The 23,410-nt window shown below is 59.9% G+C and overlaps 1 protein-coding gene across 3 annotated transcripts in view; it reads left to right on the top strand.

Annotated features, from left to right (window-relative positions):
* TMPRSS6 (transmembrane serine protease 6) overlaps positions 1-23,378 on the top strand; it is a 34,715-nt gene extending 11,337 nt beyond the window's left edge. For all 3 annotated transcript variants that reach the window (XM_036299975.1, XM_036299973.1, XM_036299974.1), the window contains 12 exons: positions 2,994-3,198; positions 5,907-6,043; positions 6,824-6,936; positions 7,250-7,359; positions 14,466-14,611; positions 14,981-15,079; positions 15,979-16,092; positions 17,302-17,418; positions 17,710-17,878; positions 19,604-19,875; positions 21,532-21,668; positions 22,177-23,378. In XM_036299975.1, the coding sequence (XP_036155868.1) occupies positions 2,994-3,198; positions 5,907-6,043; positions 6,824-6,936; positions 7,250-7,359; positions 14,466-14,611; positions 14,981-15,079; positions 15,979-16,092; positions 17,302-17,418; positions 17,710-17,878; positions 19,604-19,875; positions 21,532-21,668; positions 22,177-22,338 (1,781 nt within the window). In that variant the 3' untranslated portion in view covers positions 22,339-23,378. The remainder of the gene's footprint in view (positions 1-2,993; positions 3,199-5,906; positions 6,044-6,823; positions 6,937-7,249; positions 7,360-14,465; positions 14,612-14,980; positions 15,080-15,978; positions 16,093-17,301; positions 17,419-17,709; positions 17,879-19,603; positions 19,876-21,531; positions 21,669-22,176) is intronic.
* The last annotated feature ends 32 nt before the right edge of the window (positions 23,379-23,410 follow it).

Here is a 23,410-nt window from a genome sequence, read left to right as displayed (position 1 = left end):
TCTATCTATCTATCTATCTATCTATCTATCTATCTATCTATTGATCGATCTATCTATCACCTATCACCTATCTCTACCTCTCTATCATCTGTTATTTGTCTATCATATATCTATAACCTATTAGCTGTCACCCTTTTACCCTATCTATCTACCTATCTACTATCTAGGATCTGTCTATTCTATCCATCCATCCATCCATCCATCTATGTATCTTACACTGCATTGGGACTTTCGTAGCTCAGCCCCTTGGTCTGGGATGGGCCCTCCTGTTGCCCTTGCCCGTGCCAGCTGTCCACATGCCCCAGGTTTCTGGCAGTCTCTTTGCAGTTTCCCTTATTTGGTTCCATGAAGGCCTGGAGCCCCAGCCCTCTGGGAACAGTCTAACGGGATGGAGATGACCACTGGAATCCTTTCAACAGGCTTTCTGAGCACTTCTTCCATGCAGGCCCCACGCCTGAGCTGGGGACCCCAGGTGGACATGTCCTCACCCCTGCCCTCGGCGGAGCTCAGAGCCCCAGGAGGGAGACAGACTCACAGAGTCACACCACTGAAGGTGCCAGTGCCCGAGCAGAGGCCCCGGGCAGTGGACAGAGGGCATCGCTCTGCCCTGGGGATAGGGCCACCATCCAAACAGAGGACAGAACAAGCCTCTGGAAGGAGGGGGGAGCTGCTCCTGACCGGGGGGGGGGGGGGGGAGGGAGGGATCCTGGAAGCCTTCATGGAGGAGGGGGCGGCAGGCCCGGGAGGAACCTGTCAGGCTGGGAAGGGGCAAGGGCAGCTGGGCAGAGGGAGCCGTGTGAGCATGGCTGGGTGAGGAGAAGCGTAAGGCAGGCTCGTTGACTCTCCCAGCGACCAGAGGTACCAGGCTCCCTCAGGGTGTTTGCTTATCATCAGAGACCAGCACTTGCCCCTCCATGTAATTCGCCTCAAAACAATGGCAAGAGCAAAGCATCAGCCTGGAGCGGATTTAAGGAAGACACACTGAGGAGCAGCCAGGCGCCCCTTCCCAGCTGCTGGCTGAGCAGGTGTCCAGGCCTGTCCCTTCCCTGGCAAATGTCAGGAGTCTCTCCCGGGGGGAGGTCAGCTCCCCACTGGGGCAGGATGGGAGTCAGGACCGGGAGCCGGGCAGCAGGCAGCATAGCCGAGCAAAGCATTCACCGCACTGCCTTCTTGTCTGCCGGACCCACTCAGAGAAGGAGGTGGGCCAGGGACTATGCTGTGTCCGTTGACAGAGCTCAGAGTGGCTAAGCGACTGGCCCAGGGTCACACCGCCTAGGGGAGGTGGTGCTGGGGCTGGGCGTGGAGAGGACTCCCTGCACACCAGGCTGCCTCCCCTCCCGCAGCTGGGCCTCGAGCCCACATCCCTTCTGCTTCCCGGCAGGTCACACAGCCTCCCTGCTTCACAGGCTCCCGGTGAGGGTTAAACGCGATACGTATGCTCCGTGGGCGAGATTGGTTTGCTCCCTGCAGCTCCCTGGTGCCTCGATCAAACCCAGAGGAGGTTCCCATTGAATGACTGAACGGTGCAGGTCAAGCATGTCAAACTCAAAGGCTAACGTGGGCCAAATAAACGAGGCATGCGGCTCGTGGGCTGTGAGTTTGACATGCTTGGTGTAGGTGGTTCTGCCAAGCAAGCCCTAGCACCGCATACAAAACTCAGGGACTACGCAGCCTCGGGCTGCGGTGCAGTTGGGTGTGTCCGTGTGATGGAGGAGGTGTGAAGGGAGGGAAGCCAATGCGACAGGCTACGTCTGAGCCTCCAGGGGAGCCAGCTGAAGGGTGGAAAGTCACAGGACTTTTGCTGCAGCTTCACCTTCGCCCTCTGCCCCACACCCACCCAAAGAACAGCCACTGCATGTATTGAGCACCTACTGTGTGCAAGGGACTCTGCTGAGCACTCTGCGTGCATCCCTCCTAAGCTCTGTGACCATCCTGCAAGATGGTGTCATTGTCCTTATTCTACCGAGAAGAAAACCAAGGCCCAGAGAAGACTGGGTAGAGGTCGGGGGAACCCAGGTGTGTCCGTCCGGCTCTGTAAAATGGGGACAATGACAGAAGCTATTTCGTGGAGGCTTCGAATGAGGTGTGTGCACAGCCTTAGCTCAGTTCCAGCATTTATCAAACCCGTGCCCAGTGCAATGGCTCTTGTTCTCCTTGTTCGTTATCGTTAGCGGGAGCCCGCTTCCTCTCCCCGGGGCTGCCAGCCCCCCTGGCACACACTCCCTCCTCTCCCCCTGAAATGAAACCTCACCCGGTTCTCCATATACAGCCATCTCGCTGGTCTCCAGCCTCCTCGGCGTGGCTCCCCGCGGCCAGCGGCCGGAGAGTCTGTGACCCAAGCCTGGCTCTGCCCCTGCCCGCCTGGGCCTCACACTGTGCCCCCCAGGACTCCCTTCCCAGAGGCCAGGCCGGAGCCCCCACCTCCTAAGCCAGTGGTCGGCAAACTCATTAGTCAACAGAGCCAAATACCAACAGCACAACGATTGAAATTTCTTTTGAGAGCCAAATTTTTTAAACTTAAACTATATAGGTAGGTACATTGTTATTAACTTAATTAGGGTACTCCTAAGGCTTAGGAAGAGCCACACTCAAGGGGCCAAAGAGCCGCATGTGGCTCGCGAGCCGCAGTTTGCCGACCACGGTCCTAAGCTGTTACCGCTGGTCTTTGTTTCTGTCCACACTTCCTGGTGCTCCCAGCAGAAACTGGGCCTTCCTCCAGCACTCGCCCAGCACGGAGAGGGAGCTCGGTGAGTGCTAAACGAATGAATGAATGAATGAATGAATGAACGAACCTAGGGATGAACGCGTGCATGAGGAGACAGAAATCAAGGCACAGGGAACAGAAAGATGGGACACAGCACCTCTGGGCTGACCCCCATCCAGCTGCCCTTCCTGCCCCACCCCTGCCCCATGGGGACCTGCCGGGGGCTGGCTCCCCAGGTCTCTCCCCGGGCCACTAGAGGTCAGAGGGCCTGTGCCTTTCCCCCCTCTAGGCTGCTACCGCTACAGCTACGTGGGCCGGGGCCAGACCCTCCCACTGAAGGGGCCCGACTACCTGGCCTCCAGCTGCCTGTGGCACCTGCAGGGCCCTGAGGACCTCATGCTCAAGCTCAGGCTCGAGTGGACGCTGGCCGACTGCCGGGACCGGCTGGCCATGTACGACGCGGCGGGGCCCCTGGAAAGGAGGCTCATTACCTCGTGAGTTCCTGGGGAGGTGGGGGGTGGGGACGGAGATAGGGGCGGGGATTGAGGAAGGAAGTGGTGTTGTAACGTCAGAAGTCACACCAAGTGTTCTGAGACCAGGGGCTGTGTGACATCAAGATCATTATCAGGGAGACAGCTGAGGCCTGCCCAGAGGGAGACGGGAGGGGAATTTGGAAATGGCTGTGGTCTGTGGGTCCCCTTCCCCTGCCAGTTTCCCCATTTGTAGCAAAACAGTTGGACTAGATGACCCCTCAGGTCAGTTCTGGGAGGCCATGCGGCTTGTTAGAAGAATGCTTCTGAGTCTCCCAACTCCCATGCTGTTGCTTCCTTGCTGTGTGCCCTAAGGCAAGTCACTTTGCCTCTCTGAGCCTCAGTTTCCTCACCTGTGAAATGGGTGCACAGTCGTGCTTACCTTGCAGGGCTATTGTGAGGATTTAAATCAGCCCATATGGGCCAAGATCCTCACACACAGTGATGCTGTCCAGTGGGGCAAAGGCACAAGGGGTACTGGGTGCCAGGAGCAAGTTCAACTTCAGCCCGTGGGAAGCGGGGCACTAACTGTGCGTCCCTGAGCCGAGGAGTGGGGCTGTGGGGCACACGCATGATGTGGAGTGCAGAGGTGACCAGGGCAGCCCTAGCCGGTTTGGCTCAGTGGATAGAGCGTCGGCCTATGGACTGTAGGGTCCTGGGTTGAGACACATGCCCAGGTTGTGGGCTGGGTCCCCAGTAAGGGGAGTCCAGGAGGCAGCCGATGAATTATTCTCTCTCATCATTAATGTTTCTCCTTCTCCCTTCCTCTCTGAAATTAATAAAAATATATTTTTAAAAAATACAGAAGTGATGAGGGCAGAAGTCAGGTAGTGGGGGATGGGAAGGCCAGAAAAGGGCTGGAAATGGCCTTGGTCTCGGGGCGCCTGGTCACCTCCCCACAGGATGGAGGTGGGTGTTGGCCTACAAGGCTCAGGGCAGGTGGGGAAGACCCTGGGGTGCCAGGCTTCTGCCTTCTCTGTCCTGCTTCCAGGTAGGCCGGGGGGTGGGGAGTGGCGGGGGGGCTTGCTGTTCAGATCTGGGCAGCCCTGGAGGGTGAGCTGGGTGCGGCTTCCTCCCAGTTCCCCAGGCCTCTCTGAGTCTCCAGGCTCCCAGGCGGCGGACTCCCACTGCAGCGCCCCTGCTGGCGGGCTGCCGTGACCTCAGTCTGGGCATGTGTGGGCTGGTTCCGGGAGGGCTCTGGGCAGGGCAGGGAGGCCAGGCCACATCTGACTTTCAGGACTTCCCCTGGGGCTTCTCCGTGTGCCCCGCCCCCCGGCTGCTGAGCTAGCTCTGTCCCTACTCACTGTGGCTCCTGGGCAGGTGGCTCACTCCACCTCAGGCCCAAGGAGAAGGTCTACAGTGACAGACGAGTTTGGGGGTCCCCACACGTGCGCCCCGGAGCATGCATGGGAACGTTAGTGGTGATGGAAGACAAAGCAGACCCTCGCCATTCTGGGCCTCCTGGCTCCATTTCTTGGGTCCCACACCCGGGAGGCTGGAGGCATTTTCCTTACAACAAGGCTCTGCTGCTAAGTCAACCAAAGGCAAGAGAAGACACCCCAACACTGAAAGCTGAAGCCCCCTTAAGGGTGGCCTCCAGGTCCCTCTTGACTACACTCTTATCTCCCACTTTCTGGGGGAAATGAGCGGGAGAGGGCGAGAAGGGCGTGGTGTGTGGAGGGTGGGGGCACCCAGCAGTGAGAGCAAACCAGGTGGTAGAAGCAGGAGGGACGAGGACCTGGGCGGCTGTGCCACCTCCCTCCCTGGCGAGAGCCCCTCCCCAGGATCCTCCGGCCCCAGGACCCTCCTGGGGTCCTGCCGTGGGACCCCTTGCTCCTCTCTGGGTTTGAGGCTGTGTTTGGCTCTCACACACGCACTTGCGGGGATGTCTGCGGTTCCCCATCGGTGCCCCTCCCGCTGGTCAAGTCCACGGCCGCACATCATGCACAGGCAGTGCCTTGCGGCTGGGTGGGGGCAGGCCCACGCTGGAAGGATGGTTAGCGGCTGCCTGGCAATTGGTCTATGAATTAGCAATGGCTCGGAGGGTTCTGTCGGAGGCGAGGGGTAGTTTGACGAGGTTGGTAAGATGGCAGACCAGGGCACACCGACTAGGAGGGGGCCCAGGCACTGTCCCAGGCAGTGCCCAGCGCACCTTGCCAACGGCTGGCCCACCTGCAGACCGAGCAGCTGACTTGAAAAACCTCCGAGAGCTTTGGCAGGGCTGACATACTGACCCCGGAGAGCCTAGAATTCTACGATCCCATCCTGTATTATGTGCACCCGGGCACCAAACGCTGGGTGGCATCTGGGGTGCCTGGGGGCCATACTCCTGCCTCCTCTCTGTCCCAGCCCAGAGCAGGGTGTGGCCAGCTGGAGGTTGTGGTTCCCACAGGTGCCCGTCTGGTCTTCCTGCGGGCATAGGCTGGACACTCAGAGGTCGTGGGCACTCGGAGGGGATAGAAAGGATTCTGTGGCATCGTTGATGCAAAACTCTAGAAGTCGGAGCATCCTCCTGGCCTTTCTCACCTGAGAGGCTGGCCTGACCCTTCAGGGTCCCCAAGCAGCCCCAGGGCCAGAGAGGGTCAGCGACTTGTCCGTGAACCCACAGCAGGCTGGCTGCACAGCCGGGTGCCCTTCCTGGCTCACCGAGTCCACCTTTCTCCGTCCCCCAGGGTCTACGGCTGCAGCCGCCAGGAGCCGGTGGTGGAGGTGCTGGCGTCGGGCGCTGTCATGGCGGTGGTCTGGAAGAAGGGCCTGCACAGCTACTACGACCCCTTCGTGCTCTCTGTGCAGTCCGTGGCCTTCCAGGGTGAGGGCTTGGGGCCCTGGAGGGTGGGGGTAAGGTGGCAGACACTGAGCCCCCCTGGGCGTGCCCTTCGCCCTCTTGGCTCTAGCTGGTGAGGGCTGAGGGAGAGGGAAGGTTCTGAAAGAGTCTCTGCTCTCCACCCCGCCTTCCCGCTCACAGCCCACCCCTCTTCGCTCCTCTATTCGCCGCAATCCATGCCCCTCATCCTCTCCGTCACTCTCCCCGGAGACGCCGGCTCCCCTCTCATTCCTCCCTCCTCTCTCTCCTGCCTTCTGATGTTCTTTCCTAAGCTCATCGTCTCTCTCCCTCCTCTCCTTCTCTCATCCTGGCTCTGTCTCCTCTCCTTGGCCCCTCCCGAGCCCTCTTGCCATGGCACCCACCTGGAGAGTGGGGTCTGCGGGCCGCATGCCTCCTTTAGGAAGAGAGAGGAAACGGATGGGGGTGTGGAGCCCTGTCAGGCCTTTAAAGGAGGCATGCGGCCCACCAGCCGTGAGTTTGACATGCTTGCGAGTAAACGGCCCAATGCTGCACAGCGAGTGTCAGTGGCTAACGTCTGTTGAGCACGTATCACATACCAGGGTGGTCTGAGTGTTTTCTGCCTTGTAATCCTCTCAACTACCCCAGGAGGTATGGCCTGTTATTGTCCCCATTTTACAGATAAGGTAGCTGAGGCCCAAGATCACACGGTCACGCTCAACACTGGGCTTTACCGTTTAGTGGCAGCGGGGAGGTGCGGTGGGACGGGGCCGAGGGACCCCGTGTAACCACTGTTCTCCGGGCCAGACTGCGAGGTGAACTTGACCCTGGAGAGCCAGCTGGAGGCCCGGGGCGTCCTCAGCACACCGTACTTCCCCAGCTACTACTCGCCCAGCACCCACTGCTCCTGGCACCTCATGGTGAGCCCTGGCCCTGCCCGCCCACCTGCTGTCTGCCCAGAGCCCCCTGAGGACCACTGGAGCCCCTGCTTGGAGGGCCCCACTGTCCTGCCTTGGCTGAAGCACCCCCAGGCCAAGTCTGGGTCCAGATCCCCCTGGGAGGGGGCTGGCGGGTGTGGCCCCAGCAACGCCTGTTTGTTGAGTGACTGGCGGACGTCAGCCCTGGTCGGCACTCTGTGTGGCAGCCTCTTTCTCTCTCTGTCATCCTAGAAGGTGGGGTCACCAGACCAGCCACAGCCCGCGGGCCTCCTGGTGACCAGCTCCTCTGTCGCAGGTGCCCTCCCTCGACTACGGCCTGGCCCTCTGGTTTGATGCCTATGCACTGCGGAGGCAGAAATACGACCTGCCGTGCACCCAGGGCCAGTGGATGATCCAGAACCGGAGGTACCCCCCTGGCACCCTGCCTCTCCCCACGGGTACTCCCCTGGGAGCCCAAGTCCCAGACCTCAGAGGAACAGCCTGGGAAAACAGTCGAGGCGGCTGCTCAGGCCTGTGGCCCACCCCTTGACCCAGCCCCTGCCCGGCCTCCCCTCCAGCCTGCCAAAGGTCTAACACATTTGCCATCAGACACCCGGGGTGCTGACCCTGGTTTGGGTGAAGTGGTTTCATTTCCTTGGGTGCTGTCGCCCCTGCTGGGAGGGCTCCACTGTCCTGCCTCTTGTCCTTGTCTTTTTGCCTTGAAGTGGTGGGGAGGGACTTCAGGGTGCAGCCAGGTGGTGGGGTGAAAGGGGTGGGGGGGGGAAGTGCGGAGGGGGAGGCCTGACAGGGCTCCGCACCCCCATCCGTTTCCGCTCTCTTCCTAAACCTCTCCCCTGCTCATGGAGGTCGCCTGGTTTCTGCCTGGAACTCTGAGGACGCCCCCTTTCTCTGCTGGGGTCCAACCCCAGCAGGTCCAGGGGTCCCCAAAGGTGTGGACAGAGTCAGCGAAGAAGGAATGACACAGAGGCAGCGTTCAATTGATCAGCATGGTTGAGTTCTCTTGCCTGGTTCTATTGCCAGGTTCTGTAGGTTCTCCAGCCAGGTTCTGTAGCCAGGTTCTCCAGCCAGGTTCAGTCACCAGGTTCTAGTCAGGTTCTCTTGCCATGTTCTATCCAGGTTCTGTAGCCAGGTTCTGTCTCTAGGTTCTTCAGCCAGGTTCTCTCGCTAGGTTCTGTCTCTAGGTTCTGTGGCCAGTTTCTGTCCAGGATCTTTTGCCATGTTCTCTCCAGCGAAGTTCTTCTGTCTCTAGGTTCTGTGTAGGTTCTGTGTCTGGGTTCTGTGTCCTATTGTCTTGTTACATCTGTATTTATACCAGTTGATTCCAATCCTATCAATCTCTATTCCAAAGGATAGGGCGTTTCTTATCTCCATTCCAGGGAGTAAAGATTATGTAGCTTAAGCATGATTGTTCGTAGTTAAAGTGATTAATTACCCGCCTGGCACTTTGTTAAGGGGTTTTATTCCCTTCCTAACTTCAGGGGGAAATCCCTACCTGGGGAAACAACCTTTCTCAGAGAGGTGACCTTGGTTAGAACACATAGTGCCAAGAAGGTGAGCAAACATATTAAGAACAGTATGCCATATATGCCAGGTCCCTTGAAACAGCAAGCATGGACCGGCTCCCGGCATTTCTTGTCTGTAAAACTAGGGGTTAGACCAGCCCAGGGCCCGAGAGACGCACCCTGTATGTTGTGTTTATTAGTTCTTAGTGGAATGTTGCTGTGAAAAGAGCTTAGGTGTGAACACCAGGCAGCACAGGGTTCAAATCCCAGCTCCTCTCCTCCCTACTCAGCAAGGAGTGGCCTCTCCCAGCCTCAGGTAACCCATCTGGGAAATGGGCATGCACACATCTCCACCCAGGGAGACTAAATGAGATCATGGACGGAGGCCACTGGCTCCTGCAGGCTCAGAGAAAGCTCCAGAAGGCACCGACCCTGAGTTAATAACTGGTTGTTGACTGTGCCAGGCAGGCCCCTCACGAAGGGGTTTAGGAGCCATGTCCTTCGTCCTCCACAACCTGGTGAGGAAGCAGGTCCCTGTGCTGCCTTCATGGGCCACTGAGGACCCTGAGGCCCAGAGAGGCGGAGCCATCTCCACAAAGTCACCCAGCCTGTGATTGGAGCAACCTGAGTGGAGCCAGGTGGCCTGCTCAGACCTGTGTGTGGGTGTGCATACGTGTGCCCGTGTCCATGCATCCATGTGTGTATATGTGCACACGTAAGCGCTCATGCTTGTGCAGGCTCCTTCCGCAGAGCCTCTGAGCAGCCGTGCCAGCTGTTCACTCTCCTGGCCCAGGCATTTCAGACCCGTCCATGGGCATCCTGATGAGAGGAAGGGCAGTTCACGTGGCTCTAGCCTGTTCTAAGAGCAGCCTGCAAAGTCCCATCTCCGCCTTCTCAGACCTTCGTTAGGGCCCAGGGTCCCCAGGTGGAGACTCGTGTCCCCCTGCCCCCGGGCTTCTGTCCATGCGTGAGTGTGGACAGGCAGGCAGAGGCGTACCTCCCAGCTGTGAGCGCGGACAGGCCATTTCCTCTCACTGTGATCTTTCTGATAATGATCACCCTATGCAGATGCTGGGAAATTATTTGAATGAGCATTTGTTGGAAAATCTGCTTGCGTGGGTGGTGGAGACGTGAGCGGCCTGGGGACGGGTGTAGATTTCCAGGCCGGGTTTGTAGGAAGGGGAGGCACAGTCCTGGGCCCAGAGTGACCACAGACGGGGAGCGACAGAGGGTGGGGCGAGGAGAGGTGTCTTCTTCTTTTTTAAAAAAATATATATATTTTATTGATTTTTTTACAGAGAAGAAAGGAGAGGGATAGAGAGTTAGAAACATCGATCAGCTGCCTCCTGCACACTCCCCACTGGGGATGTGCCCGCAACCAAGGTACATGCCCTTGACCGGAATCGAACCTGGGACCCTTGAGTCCACAGGCTGATGCTGTATCCACTGAGCCAAACTGGTTAGGGCAAGAGAGAGGTATCTTCTTATCCCTCAGGTGCCAGCGTCGTGAGGAGCACCCGGGCTCTCCACTGTCTGGGTGTCCTTGGGCCCTGTCACCTCACTCCCCTGAGCACTTTCTATCAACCTTCCCCCCACCCCCGCTTTCTACCCAGCTGGTCCCGGTGCCCCCCTGACTCTGGCTGAGGCCTCATGCCCTTGGAGGGGCCTGGAGGCAAGGCAGGGAGGGGCCTTCTGAGATCCGCCAGCTGCTTGTTTCGCAGAACCCCTCTGGCTGGGCGTCACGGCAGGAGGCTTCCCCCTTTCTGGGAACCTGCCTCCCCAGCTTCCTCCCTGTGATGTCACTGCTCCTGCGATCTGTCCAACCACGTCTACCTCTCTCCTCCCGACGGGACAGGCAGCCACCGGCTCAGGCCTGCTGGGGCCCCGCTGGCCTGCACTGGCTGTGGAGGGCCCTTCTGCTCCCCCGAGGCCCTGGCAGCCAGCACTGGCCGTGGCCACTGATGCCCCCTCGCCGCCGCCCCCCCCCCCCCCCACACACACACACACTGCCAAGTCAGCGCCTGCGCTGGTGCTGGCAGAGCCCCAGCTGGTCCCCAAATGAACTCACAGCCTGACAGCGCCAGCAGCCGGCTTTCAAAGAAGCCATTTTCTCATTATTCCTTAGCGCCCCCTACACGGGAGACAGTGTCCCCCTTTTACAGACGAAAACTGAAGCTGCTGAGGTTGAGCCGTGTGCCAGGTCACAGCCGCTTCCTGTGGCAAAGCTGGGCCTGAAACGGCTCTGCAGCTCCAGGTCCAGGCTCTGGTCCCTCAGATGCTGCTGCCTCCTTCGTCCTGCTTGCCTTCCCCACCCTCCTTCCCGGCTGACCTGCGCTCAGGGAAGGGAATGCTCCCTCCCTCCCTCCCTCCCTCCCTCCCTCCTTCCCTCCTCCCTCCCTCCCTCCCTCCCTTCCTTCCTTCCTTCCTTCCTTCCTTCCTTCCTTCCTTCCTTCCTTCCTTCCTCTACCCCCCTTTCACCCACCTATCCATCCATCCACTCCACCCTTACTTTCTTCCACCTGCTCAGTCATTCATCTATCTATCCATTTTTTTCCTTCCTTCTACCGCCCTGGCATCTATCCATCCATCCACCATCCATCCATCCATCCATCCATCCATCCATCCTTTCCATCCGCTCATCATCCATCCACCCACCATTCTATCTGCCCATCCAATCTTTCTTGAATTCCTCCCTGTGTGGAGTTGCTGATGTGTAAGATGATTGACAGGGTGCCTGCTTACCATCTGAGACAAGAAGGAAAAGCCCTCAAACCCAGACAGCCCCCAGTGCAAACATGGGCCTTCCAACTGTGTGACTGAGATGAGAGGGGGGCTCCCCAGCCTTCACACGTCTGGGCTCTTGGAGAGGGTACCCTTGTGAGGCGGGAGGTGGCACCTGGTGGGTGGGGAGGAATCGAGAGCTAGAGGTGCAAAGGGCCCGGTGGGTGCGTGGGCCCCTGAGGCAGGCCGCTTGGGGGGAGTGGGACGGGCAGCAGGGCCACACGTGCCCTGCCTAATTCGGTGGCCTCAAAGGCCAGCCAGTGTTTCTGGGGCTTACTTTTACGGAGAAACAAGAATCTAGATTATGATGTGAAGTTATCTAGCGACTAAATTTGAAAAAACCAACAAACTAGCGCTGCATAGACTAAACTGCTCATCTCTAAGTTGAATGACTCAGACTGAGTAATTGGTTGCAGCCTGTCTGGCCACCTAGGAACCAAGAGGCTGTTCAGGAATTCCCTCCCTCTCCCTGCCCCCATGCCCTGGGTCTCCAGCGTGGGAGCCAAATGCTGCCCAGGTTGGGCAGGTTCCTGGGGTACCAGCTGAGCCACGAGCGGATTCTGGAGTTCTCTCTTGGGCTCTCGTGGGGGACACGTCCTGTCCGCAGATGCTGGCACCTGGAGAGACCGTGCAGCATCTAGCCCAGTGATGGCGAACCTTTCGAGCTCGGCGTGTCAGCATTTGGAAAAACCCTAACTTAACTCTGGTGCCAGGTCACATATAGAAATTTTTTGATATTTGCAACCATAGTAAAACAAAGACTTCTATTTTTGATATTTATTTTATATATTTAAATGCCATTTAACAAAGAAAAATCAACCAAAAAAATGAGTTCGCATGTCACCTCTGACACGCGTGTCCTAGGTTCGCCATCACTGATCTAGACTGAACTGTTTCCACTCCCCTCACCCGCTCCGGTGCCTCCGGGCCCCACAGTCTCCTGAACTGGGTGCAGACAGCGGCCCGTGTCCTTGAACCCTGAGAGGGTTAGGGATGCCCTTGACTCCTCACCCTTCCCTGCCCAGTGTTTCCCAGCCCTGGCCCCTGTCCGCTCCCGGGGCAGTTCCCTGTGGATAGCCATCTGTGAAACATTTGTTTATCCTCCTTTAAAAACGACAAAATCCCTTGGATTCCTTCGTTTTAAAAGGACAAGGAGGGCCAGGCTTGCTCGGGGGTGCCCCCTGGTGGTGCCTGACGCCAGCCTGCCCGCCCGCTGGGCTGTGGCAGCCAGAGGCAGAGAAGAGGTTCTCAGACTTTGCCACCTCAGGACGCTTTGACACTTTGTAAAGTTATTGAGCACCTGGGAGAGTTTGCACACACGTCACATAATCGGTGTTCACAGTATTACAAATTACAACCGGGAGGAATCAGCACATTTACCAATTGATTTAAAGTCATGATAAACCCATTACATGTTAACTTCCCTTATTGAAAAATTACCTTTTCCAAACCAATAGCATCTGGTGAGAAAAATAGCACCACTCACACTTTTGCAAGTTCCTTTAATCACTGGATGACTAAGCCACCCTGGGCCCCACACTGGCCTCTGCCTCTAATCGGTCACCGCGTGACACACCATGCCGCCTCTGGAAAATTCCACTGTGTTCCCGTGAGAGGGAGTTAGAGCGGCAAATGGCACCGGAGCATTGCTATGGAAATCGGTTTTTCTCTGGACCCGCAGGGGTCCCCAGGCCTCACTTTGAGAACTATTTGTTGGGGTGGGGACAAGAATACGGTCACTGTGGCCATGTATGTAGGCAGGCTGCACCTTTGGCCAGGACTGGGGGGGGCCATGGGGAACGTGAGGGCTCAGCCCCTGAAGCTGGCGTTGCTTCAAGACCCTCAGATCCCTGTACAGTGAGGCCTTGCCGCTGTGCAGCCGCCGAGGGAGGGGTGGGATAGGCCCAACTGTGCGCAGCTGCAGCCCCAGTTCCAGCCCCAGCCCCAGCCCCAGCCCCAGCCCCAGCCCCAGCCCCAGCCCCAGCCCCAGCGCGTCCTCCCTGGCTCCTGGGTGAACTCACTGGGTGATGCACTGAAGTGCGTAGCGTATTCTGGAAGTTCGGAGGAAGTGCCCGGTGCCTGGGAAGTGACCTGCTCAGTGGGATATTCCCAGCATGCTTTGGGGCCTTCCCACCTGCTCTCTTGACTTCCTCCCACCTTCTCTGCTAGGGCACTTTTGCCCTCTCCGTACTCTTTCCACCGGGTCTGGCTGTGCTCCCCTCACCTGTGAAGGCGTTCCTACTTGCTCTGCGAGGGGACCCCCTTCCCTGTGGGGCGCTCCCAGGAGCATCCCGTCTGTTCCGTGAGGGTGTCCCACCTGGGAAGGCAGGGAGCCTCACGCTGCTCCGGGGTGTGGTTCCGTCCACTCCATGAAAGTGCACCCACTTGCTCTGTGAGGCGAGGGCCACCCGGCTCCCTGTGGGTGAGCTCCCTGTGCCCCCCTGTGCGATGCCAGGGTTCCTACCTCTTCTCTGGGGAGAACGCTGCCTCTCCAGGGAGGTTCCGGGGAAACAAGAGCATCTTCTTGGCAGGGAGGGGTCAGCAGTGACCCCTTGACAGGGAGGGCTGTGGGGGTGCTCCATGGCTGGAGGATGGTCCCCCGGGTGTGACCAGGCACAGAGAAGGAGCACCCCATCAGCACTGCGCTAGTGGCCCCGGAGCAGGACGGTCCCTCCCTCGTGCCCAGAGGGTCACGGGGACCAGAGGGCTATGCAGGTGTCTCTGTGGGAGGGACAGTGCCTGACTGGGAGTGGCCCTCCCCCCCCCCCCCCGCACCCCGTCCCTTCTCCCCCCCAGCACAAGGCGGCTGCCCTCTCCTGTCCACAGAGGGGAATAGTCAGCGCTTCTTTTACCGACCCGCTGGAGCCCTTTTGGTAGATTTCAGGTCAACAGAGACCAAATGGCCCTTATTTCATACGGGAGGAAAGTGAGGCTCCGAGAGGGACCCTAACTTGCTGGTCACGGGGACTGGAGCCAGACTTGAGCTGCATCCTGCAGGCAGTGGGAGCCGGTGCCGGGTGTGAGCAGGGGAGTGGCCTAGCCAGGCTGCTTTCTGAAGATGGTTCTGGGAGTGAGAGGCCACCCAAGGGGAAAATCAAGACAGAGGAGGGGGTGCAGCTCCCCCGTCCTCTCTGGCTGCCCTGTCCTTGTCCTGTCCGCACGGGGCCCAGGCCGCCCCTTCCTTTGGACAGACCCAAGGGGCCCTGAGTGTGTCTCCTGTTGCCCCAGGCTGTGTGGCCTGCGCACGCTGCAGCCCTACGCCGAGAGGATCCCCGTGGTGGCCAGCACCGGCATCACCATCAACTTCACCTCCCAGATCTCCCTCACCGGGCCCGGCGTGCAGGTGCACTACGGCCTGTACAACCAGTCGGATCGTGAGTATGAGCCGCTGGGGCGAGGCAGCCCCCTGCAGCCCCCCAGCCTCCTCCAGCCTCTGCCACCCCTGGGAGTGCCTAGGGCTAGGCAAAGGGAGTGTGTGTGTGCATGTGTGCATGTGTGCATGTGAACCCGTATGTGTGTATATACGCATATGCAGCTTTGTGTGTGCAAGCAAAGCAGTCGCGTGTGTTCACAAGGTATACACACTCATACATACCTGCATGTGTGCTGCATGTGTGAGACTGGACATGGATTCCACACGGACCGTGTCCACAGCATGTGTACATGGGGTGCAGTGAGGCTCACAGGGGCTGCATCTGCGCGTGTTTTCACGATGGCATACCCTAATGGCACCCTCCCCCCAGCGTGCCCTGGAGAGTTCCTCTGCTCTGTGAACGGACTCTGCGTGCCCGCCTGCGACGGGGTCAAGGACTGCCCCAACGGCCTGGACGAGAGAAATTGCGGTGAGCAGTCGGCCTGTGGCACCCCTCCTCTCCCCTCGCCTTCTCTGCACTGGGCTGAGCTCACCCTTCTGAGTAGAGACCCCCACGTGCAGTTCCCGATATCAGCATCCCGGAAGTGGGGTGCCCTCTCTGTGCTGAGATGGAAGATGGGGGCACAGAGTGGGCAAGCCGCCTCCCCATGGGGCAGTGGTGGGGACAAACTGGGACCAGGTCTCCTGACTCCCAGCTTGGGGCTTCTCCCCGCCTGGCCATCACCCCCAGCCTCTGTCCCAGCCAGCCGGCCGGGAAGGAACCGGGGTGGGCCGGGAGGAGAGGCTGTTACGCGGGGGGCAGGCAGATCCTGGGTGCCCAGCGGGGAGCCGCCGTCTCCCTCCCTGGAATGGGTTCTCACCCTCCACTCCAGGGATTCAGACTGGAATTGCCAAGTCTAGTTGGAGTTGCCCAGCCCTGCGGAAGCACTCAGGGGCCTGGTGGTCTCCAAGCCTCTTGGAATAACACCTCTTCCTCTGACCCTGAGTTCCGATCCTCACCATCAGGGCAACCTGTTCTGGTCTGACCCCCCAGACCTCCCTCCTCTCTGTCCCATCAAAGGGAGAGACGCGGAGGGAAGGGCGTGTACCTTTCTCTGGGGTGACCCTGCCTGCGTGCTCTGAAAGCCGCCTCATTTATAACCAGAACATCTGGCTTCCACTTGTGGCTGAGCCAGCTGACCTTGGACAGGTCACTTCATCCCTGTTTTCATCCATGAAATAGGGTCTCTCACCAGGCTGCTGTGAAACTCTAGCATAAAGGAGCTGGAGAGAGATTTGCCATTGTGAGGGGCAATCCATGTTCTCCAGGCAAGGCAAAGCCCAGCCTGTCCCTCTGGCTCCCCCTATCGGCCCCCCGTGTCCCCACAGTTTGCAGAGCCACATTCCAGTGCCAAGAGGACAGCACGTGCATCCCCCTGTCCAGGGTCTGCGATGGGCAGCTGGACTGTCTCAACGGAAGCGATGAAGAGCAGTGCCAGGAAGGTAGGGTGGGGTGTGACCAGGCGTCTGGAGGGAAACCAAAGAGTGGGTCTCAGCCAGACAGCCCAGCCCTGCTGCACGCTTCTCTGGCAACGGTTTCTGCTCTCTTGTCCAAATACTTCCCAACCCATCTGTGTGTATGCCTACCTGTCCATCCATCTGTCCATCCATCTTCTGATCTCTCCAGCTAGAACTTGAGTGTATACCCATTCATTTATCTGTCACTGGCCTGCCCAACCACCTCCCTATCCATTGAACCACCATTCTACCCATTTATTTGTTAACCCAACTATCTGTATGTCCATTGTCCCGTCCTCCATCCGTGCACCCATCCACTGATCTGTCCAACTACCTGTCTATGCCGTGGTCTTTACATCCACTCAGTTATCCCTCCTTCTAGCTGTTTGTCACTCTCCCCACTGGACCATCAATCCACCCATTTGTTGGTCTCCCAATCATCTCTCTGTGTCTATTTGTTCATCCATCCATTCATCCATCCATCCATCCAACTGGCCAACCAACACTTGCAGGGACCAGGTTGGGGGTCCCAACTGTGATAGGCGCCCAGTGATAGGCGAGGCAGAGGGAGGCAGTGGGAGTAAAAGACACCAGAGATATGACCCCTGCCCTCCGGGGACCATCTGTTGGTAGGAAGACATGATGGGTGGCTGTCCCTGCCCAAAGCCCTCTGGACACTATGTCCAGTAGCATGGGGAGAGTGGAGGGAAGGGAGCACAGGCGGGGGAGGCTTCCTAGAGGAGGCAGGCTTGGAACTGGGCTTTGAGATGTGACATTCAAACAAGAGGCAAGGAGGCCAGGAGGTGGAGCAGTGAGGGGCAGGTGAGCGGCTGGGTGGGGCCAAGGCCGGGAGGTCTGCCAGGCTGAGTGCAGAGCCCAATCTGAAAGTGGAGGCGCAGTTCTACCTTTGGGCACCACACTGAAGTGGGGGGCATGGCCCTAGGTCAGGGGCCGCCGTCTGAGAGGGGAGACAGAGCCCTGCTCTCAACAGGACAGTCGGGCGGCGGGGAGGAGGGCCACAGCCTGCCTTTAGCAGATGCGGAGGGAGCCTCAGGGAACCTTCCTTGGCTCACGAGACCCTTCAGCAGTCACCTCCTGGCTCTTCCAGGCTTCGTCTCCCTGGGCCTCGATTGGAGGCTCGCTTGGGCTCGGGGACCCATCCTCTGTGCCCTGCCCCCACCCCCTCTATCCCAGGGGTGCCCTGCGGGACGTTCACCTTCCAGTGTGAGGACCGCAGCTGCGTGAAGAAGCCCAACCCGCAGTGTGACGGGCGGCCGGACTGCAGCGACGGCTCGGATGAGCAGCACTGTGGTGAGAGCCCCGCCCTGCGGCCCGCGGGCACGGACGGTGGAGTGGGCAGAGGCCCTCTCCACCCACTGGGCCCTAGAGTGTGGGAAGGAGGGAGGGAAGTGCCCACACCCGAAGCAGGAGGAAAGCTCACCACGTGTCCACCTGTCTCTCTCTCCCACCTCTGCCCCCTCACTCGTCCTTCATTCTTTCTCTGTGTCTCCCTTCGCTCTCCCTCTCCCTTCTCTGTCTCTCTCTGTCTCTGTGCCCACTGGCCTCCCTTCTGCCCCTGCCTGTCCCCCTCCCCACCCCCAGACTGTGGCCTCCAGGGTCCCTCTGGCCGCATTGTGGGCGGGGCCGTGTCCTCAGAGGGTGAGTGGCCGTGGCAAGCCAGCCTCCAGGTCCGGGGCCGACACATCTGTGGGGGGGCCCTCATCGCTGACCGCTGGGTGATAACAGCTGCCCACTGCTTCCAGGAGGACAGGTGAGGGGGGGCGTGGGGACGAGACCATGAGAGGGGGGCAGGGAAGGCCATGCAAGGAGGCCCGGTGTCCCTACGCTCTAAGCACACAGAGCAAAGGCTGGTGAGGAGCCCCCAAAATGGCTGTTTCCACACTTGGGTTCAGTCTTGGCTCCGCCGCAAACATGTTCTGTGGCCCTGGACAGGTGGCTCAACCTCTCTGTGCTGTCCTTTCGGTATCTGGTTTTGTTTTTTAAAATATATTTTTATTGATTTCAGAGAGGAAGGGAGAGGGAGAGAGAGATAGAAACATCAGTGATGAGAGAGAATCATTGATCGGCTGCCTCCTGCACACCCCCTACCCGGGATCGAACCTGCAACCCAGGCATGTGCCCTGACCGGGAATATCCCCGTGACCTTCTGGTGCAAAGGTCGATGCTCGACCTCTGAGTCACACTGGTCGGGCTGGCATCTTGTTTTAACTTTCAGGCATTCACTCGCTCATGCATCCACTCAGCCACGTGTGTTGTGCTCCTGCATGTGCCAGGGGCGGTGGCTGACACTGGGGTACAGCAGAGAGCAGACCCCTCTCCTCCAGACGCGTCCCCAAGGGGACATCTCACCCCGCCTCACAGACATCTTCCCCGCGTGCATGGTGCTGGCTTACCATGTCCCCCTTTCACCCCGGGCCTATCTTCCAGGTCCCCAGGCCCCTCCCCTGCAGGGCCAGCCCCGGACTCCTCTCCCCACAACCCCCTCTTCCGCCCTGGGGCTACGCAGTCCCCAACCAAGGACTTGGCAGCACAGGGCGTCCCTCTTCCTCACATCAGCGCCAGACAGAAGTCTCTCCGTGTTCCGGGCGAACCCTCACCACTGCCCGTCCACACTGGGCCCCCGCAGCCCAGCCTGCTCCCGTCTGCCTCCTTGGCCCAGGTTCCCTGGGGACCCTTTCTGAGTGCAGTCCGGCCACCTCCCTTTTTCACTCCACCCCTGGCTCCCCTCTGCCTGAAAGGTAAAGGCTGGCCTGGCTGCTGACCTGGCCTCCAGGGGTCTGCAAGGCCCAGTCTGCGATCCCTCCACACCCACTCCCTCCCCACCCGTCCCCCAGGGAGGACTGAGCAGCCTCGCGGCTCCCAGCAGCCCTGCCCATAAAGCACACAGGTGAAAGGGGAGGCCCTTGTCAGGTGCCCGGCACTGTGTTTTGTTTTGCTTTATTGATTTCGGAGAGGAAGAGAGAGATAGAAACATCAATGATGAGAGAGAATCATTGATCGGCTGCCTTCTGCACGCCCCCCCACTGGGGATGGAGCCCATAACCTGGGCATGTGCCCTGACCGGGAATCAAACCATGACCTCCTGGTTCATAGGTTGACGCTCAACCACTCAGTCACGTCGGCCAGGCCCCAACACTGTATTAATATTTTTACCTACAGTCTTAGGACATTCCCCCCGAAAACCTGAGTAGAAGATGCTATTCCCATTTCACAGATAAGGAGACTGAGGCTTAGAGAGGCACACACACACATCTATGAACGGATGGAGCTGGGGCTGGAACCCAGGCAGGCGGGCTCCAGAGTGGACAGTGAACACTGTGCCAGCCTCCAGCTACCTGGCCTCACAGAGCAGGAGGGGATGGGTGTGGGGACCATGTCCGGGGGCCGGGGTGGGGGTGGGGGGGGGTGAGGCCGGCTACTCTAAGGAACTGGCACAGGAAAGGCCACTGCTGAGCGGACACCCTCCCGCCCCCAGCATGGCCTCCCCGGCGCTGTGGACGGTGTTCCTGGGCAAGGTGTGGCAGAGCTCACGCTGGCCGGGCGAGGTGTCCTTCAAGGTGAGCCGCCTGCTCCTGCACCCGTACCACGAGGAGGACAGCCACGACTACGACGTGGCCCTGCTGCAGCTGGACCACCCCGTGGTGCGCTCCTCCGCCGTCCGCCCCGTCTGCCTGCCGGCGCGCTCCCACTTCTTTGAGCCGGGCCTGCACTGCTGGATCACGGGCTGGGGCGCCCTACGAGAGGGGGGTGAGCAGGCCTTCGGGGTGGGCCTCCCCCAATGTCTAGCCTAGAGGGGGCGGGGCAAGGGGCCCAGGGCTCCACCCCTGAGACCTGCAAGTCCCAGGAGTAAGTCCGGTTGGATTTCACAGAACAAAACAATCTTTTACTACCGGTGGGCTCCTGCCCTCCTGGCCCTTGCCTTCCTCCTGGAAGGGCATTTGTGGAGAACCGATGTCATGGGATGTTATCTTGGTTCTGTGTGGGGTAAAGGGGCAGGCCAGGGGCCCACAGCCCACAGGCAAGCTCAACCCTCTGCTCCTTGGAGTCGGGGTGGGAAGGTGGAGGTGTGTGTGTGTGTTGGGGGGCAAGGCAGGAGAGGCTTTTAAATAAGGTTTGATTTTAGGGGAACATGATTTAATTTAATCCACGCAATAACCCTAGGGTGAGTAGTATGACCCCATTTTATGGATGGGGAAACCGAGGCTCAGAGTCATTTAGCTGTTGCCAGAGACACATAGGCAGAGAGGGCTGGAGCAGAGACTGGATCCCAGGACTGCCTGGCCCCAGAGCCCATGCTGTTCCTGCTATGGCCTCTCAGCACAGGGGGCTCCTCCCCTTCCTGCCTAACCTGACCCGGCGGCTCTCCTAGAGGCCACCTCTCCGTCTGTGAACCGGGCCTGGGCTGGCAGAGCTCCAGCCAGGCCCTGTGCCCTCCATGGTGGTGGCTTTTAGAAGGTGTGCAGTGACTTACAATGTGGAGGCAGCTCTGTCGGAATCATTCATAAATGAGGAAACAGGCTCGGTGAACGGGGACCTCCCCAGAGGATGAGGAAGGGCAGTGGTAAGGCAGGGCTGGCTCCCTTGCTCATCCATTCATCCGTCTGCATCCCACGACACAGTGAGGAGCAGCCACGACATGCCACACATGGAGTTGGGCTGAGGGGTATGAAGGTGGAGAGAGAGCATCCGCTGGGGAGACAGTGCTAAGAGCTGACCTGGGGGGGCAGGTGCAGGCAGCCCCGAGCAGGCGGCCAGGGGAGGCCTAGGCTGAGGGAGGAGCGTGAGCTGGCAGTGCCCGGCGGGAAAGGCACCCCAGGAAGGCAGCACGCCGAGCGCCCGCGGGGAGCAGGCAGGGGAGCTGGGTGAGGACCTGCGGGCAGGACCTTGCCCTGTGCGTTAGACCCGCCGAGGGCATGGAGAGAAGCACTGGTGGCCGGCCCTCCCCGGCCGAACAGGTGTCTGAGCGAGACCAGGCCAGTGCACGCTGGAGCCTCCTGGGTTCCGCACGCAGCCCTCGAGCCCCGCGGAGAAGCGCTGGGTTGGACAGGGGCTGGTGCTGAGAGTTTTTGAGGGCGCGTTGGGGTCAAACGTGTGCTCTGGAGAATCCCCGGGGCTGTCCCAGACCAGAGGGGAGGCGGCATGGGTTCAAGCAGGAGGCGGAAGGGGAGGAGCAGCTGGAGAAGACACCCGTCCGGACAGGCTCTGGGCAGGGGCTCTGTGCCCGTGGGCCACACCGGGGAGAAGCCCGAACAGAGTGGCCATGAGGCAGAGGTGCAGGGGTGGGCAGGGCAGGAGAGGGGCTCCTGGGATGCCAAGGGAACAGTGGAAGGAAGGAAGGGGACTCCGGAGCGCCTTGGATCTTCTCACCTCTACCCTCTGGCCTTGACCCCGCACACCGGGCAGGCCCCATCAGCAACGGCCTGCAGAAGGTGGACGTGCAGCTGATCACGCAGGACCTGTGCAGTGAGGCCTACCGCTACCAGGTGACGCCCCGCATGCTGTGTGCCGGCTACCACAAGGGCAAGAAGGACGCCTGCCAGGTGACTCCCGGGGCTGGGGGACACGGGGGGAGGGTGACGTGCCCATCACCCAGGGTCTGGCCCTCTGCTCACATCAGCTTGCCCCCAGCAAGGTGGTGATGGCTGTCCCCATTTTACAGATGACAAAACCGAGGCTCAAGGAGGTTGAGGGACTTGCCCCGGGTTGTAGGCCACAGGTCAGAAGAGGCTGTGGTGGGCAGGCAGGTCTGAGGCTCGAACCCAGTTCTCCTCCTCGCCCACCGCAAGGCAATTTGCCCGAGGTGACACAGGAGAGAGGACTAGGAGCCCCCAGGAGGAGGCAGGGGTGGACGGGGTGTATGGACACACACCCCCCAGTTCCAGGCCAGTCAGGACACGCTGGAGGCCAGGCCAAGGGCCCAGGGAAGCCAAGGCTTCAAGAGGGAATGCGGCCTTCTTGTTGTCACTCAGAAACCGCCAGCAGCCAGCACCTGCCCTAGAAGCGGGCGCCCTGCCCTGATGTAGCCCTGTCTCTCCTCTCCCCTTTCAGGGCGACTCGGGCGGCCCACTGGTGTGCAGGGAGCCCAGTGGCCGCTGGTTCCTGGCGGGGCTGGTCAGCTGGGGCCTGGGCTGCGGCCGGCCCAACTACTTTGGCGTCTACACCCGCATCACAGGTGTGATTGGCTGGATCCAGCAGGTGCTGCTGACCTGAGGAGCAGCCCCCTGCAGAGCTCAGGGCACCCATCAGGCGGGGAACAAGTATTCTGGGGCAGCGGGGCCCTGTGGGAGCCAGAGTGGCATCTTGTCCCCCAGCCTGCTCCCTGGCATCCCCCCAGGGGGCACACACAGGGAGGAGGGCCCGCAGGTGGTCGATACTTTCCCAGTGAGCCTGGCATGGTCACCAGGCTCCCGATTCTCTCTCCCTGCCCTGGCCCCCCTGCTAACTCGGGGGGAGGTAGGGGGACTGCTCCACAGTGAGGATCTGGCTTCCAGGTCCCAGAAGGAGTGTCTGAGCCCCTCACCCCACCCCCACCTCCAGTGCAGCAGCTGCTTGGGAGCATCCACTCCAGAGAGCAGATTCTAGGCTGTGACACCCCTGACCTAACTTGAGAGGTGGGGGTGGGAGGTGCCCCCAAGGAGGGGCCCTCAGAGCGGAGACCGCCAAGCAGGCCAGCTGCCACTGAGCCAAACGGGGGTGGAGCCTGGGTCACACTCTCCCTGCCCCTGGGCCTCCATTGCCCACTCGGCTGGCCTGGCGGTGAGCTCAGCTGCCTGGAATAAAATCTCTGACCCAAGGCCCTGTTCTGAGATTGAATGGGGCCCTAGGCACCGACCTCAGCAGGACTAGCAGGGGAAGGAGCTGGCCAGCTGGGGTGGGGACGGTCCTAGCAGGGCAGGAAAAAGAAGCCAGAGGCTCTAAGAGAAGGCGGGACAGGTGCTAGGTGTTTGTTTCCTGGGACTTGGGGCAGAGGATAGAGCAACAGGGAGGGGTGGAGGCAACCAAGAGCTGTCATAGCAGGGAGTGGGGGTGTCCTAGGGGGTTGGGATGGAGCAGGGGTGGCCTCGAGCAGCAGCATGAAGCCAGCCAGCAGAGGGTCATCTGGACAGTGGGCTGAGCTGGGAAATGGGAGGCAAGGAGCGGGGCAGGGAGCACCAGGTCTCCTGGCGCCCAGCTCCCTGCCCCTCAGCAACCTGCTGGCCTGGCCTGGTAGTCGCCTGGTCCAACCCGTTTCAGACGAGGAGAAGGGGGCCCAGAGAGGGGTGGGCACCAGCAAGGCAAGACT

The sequence above is a fragment of the Myotis myotis genome, unplaced genomic scaffold (genome assembly GCF_014108235.1).
Source record: "Myotis myotis isolate mMyoMyo1 unplaced genomic scaffold, mMyoMyo1.p scaffold_m19_p_3, whole genome shotgun sequence".
NCBI lineage: Eukaryota > Metazoa > Chordata > Mammalia > Chiroptera > Vespertilionidae > Myotis > Myotis myotis.
The sequence above is the reverse complement of the archived record's forward strand: the minus strand, read 5'-3'. Positions and strand labels throughout refer to the sequence as shown.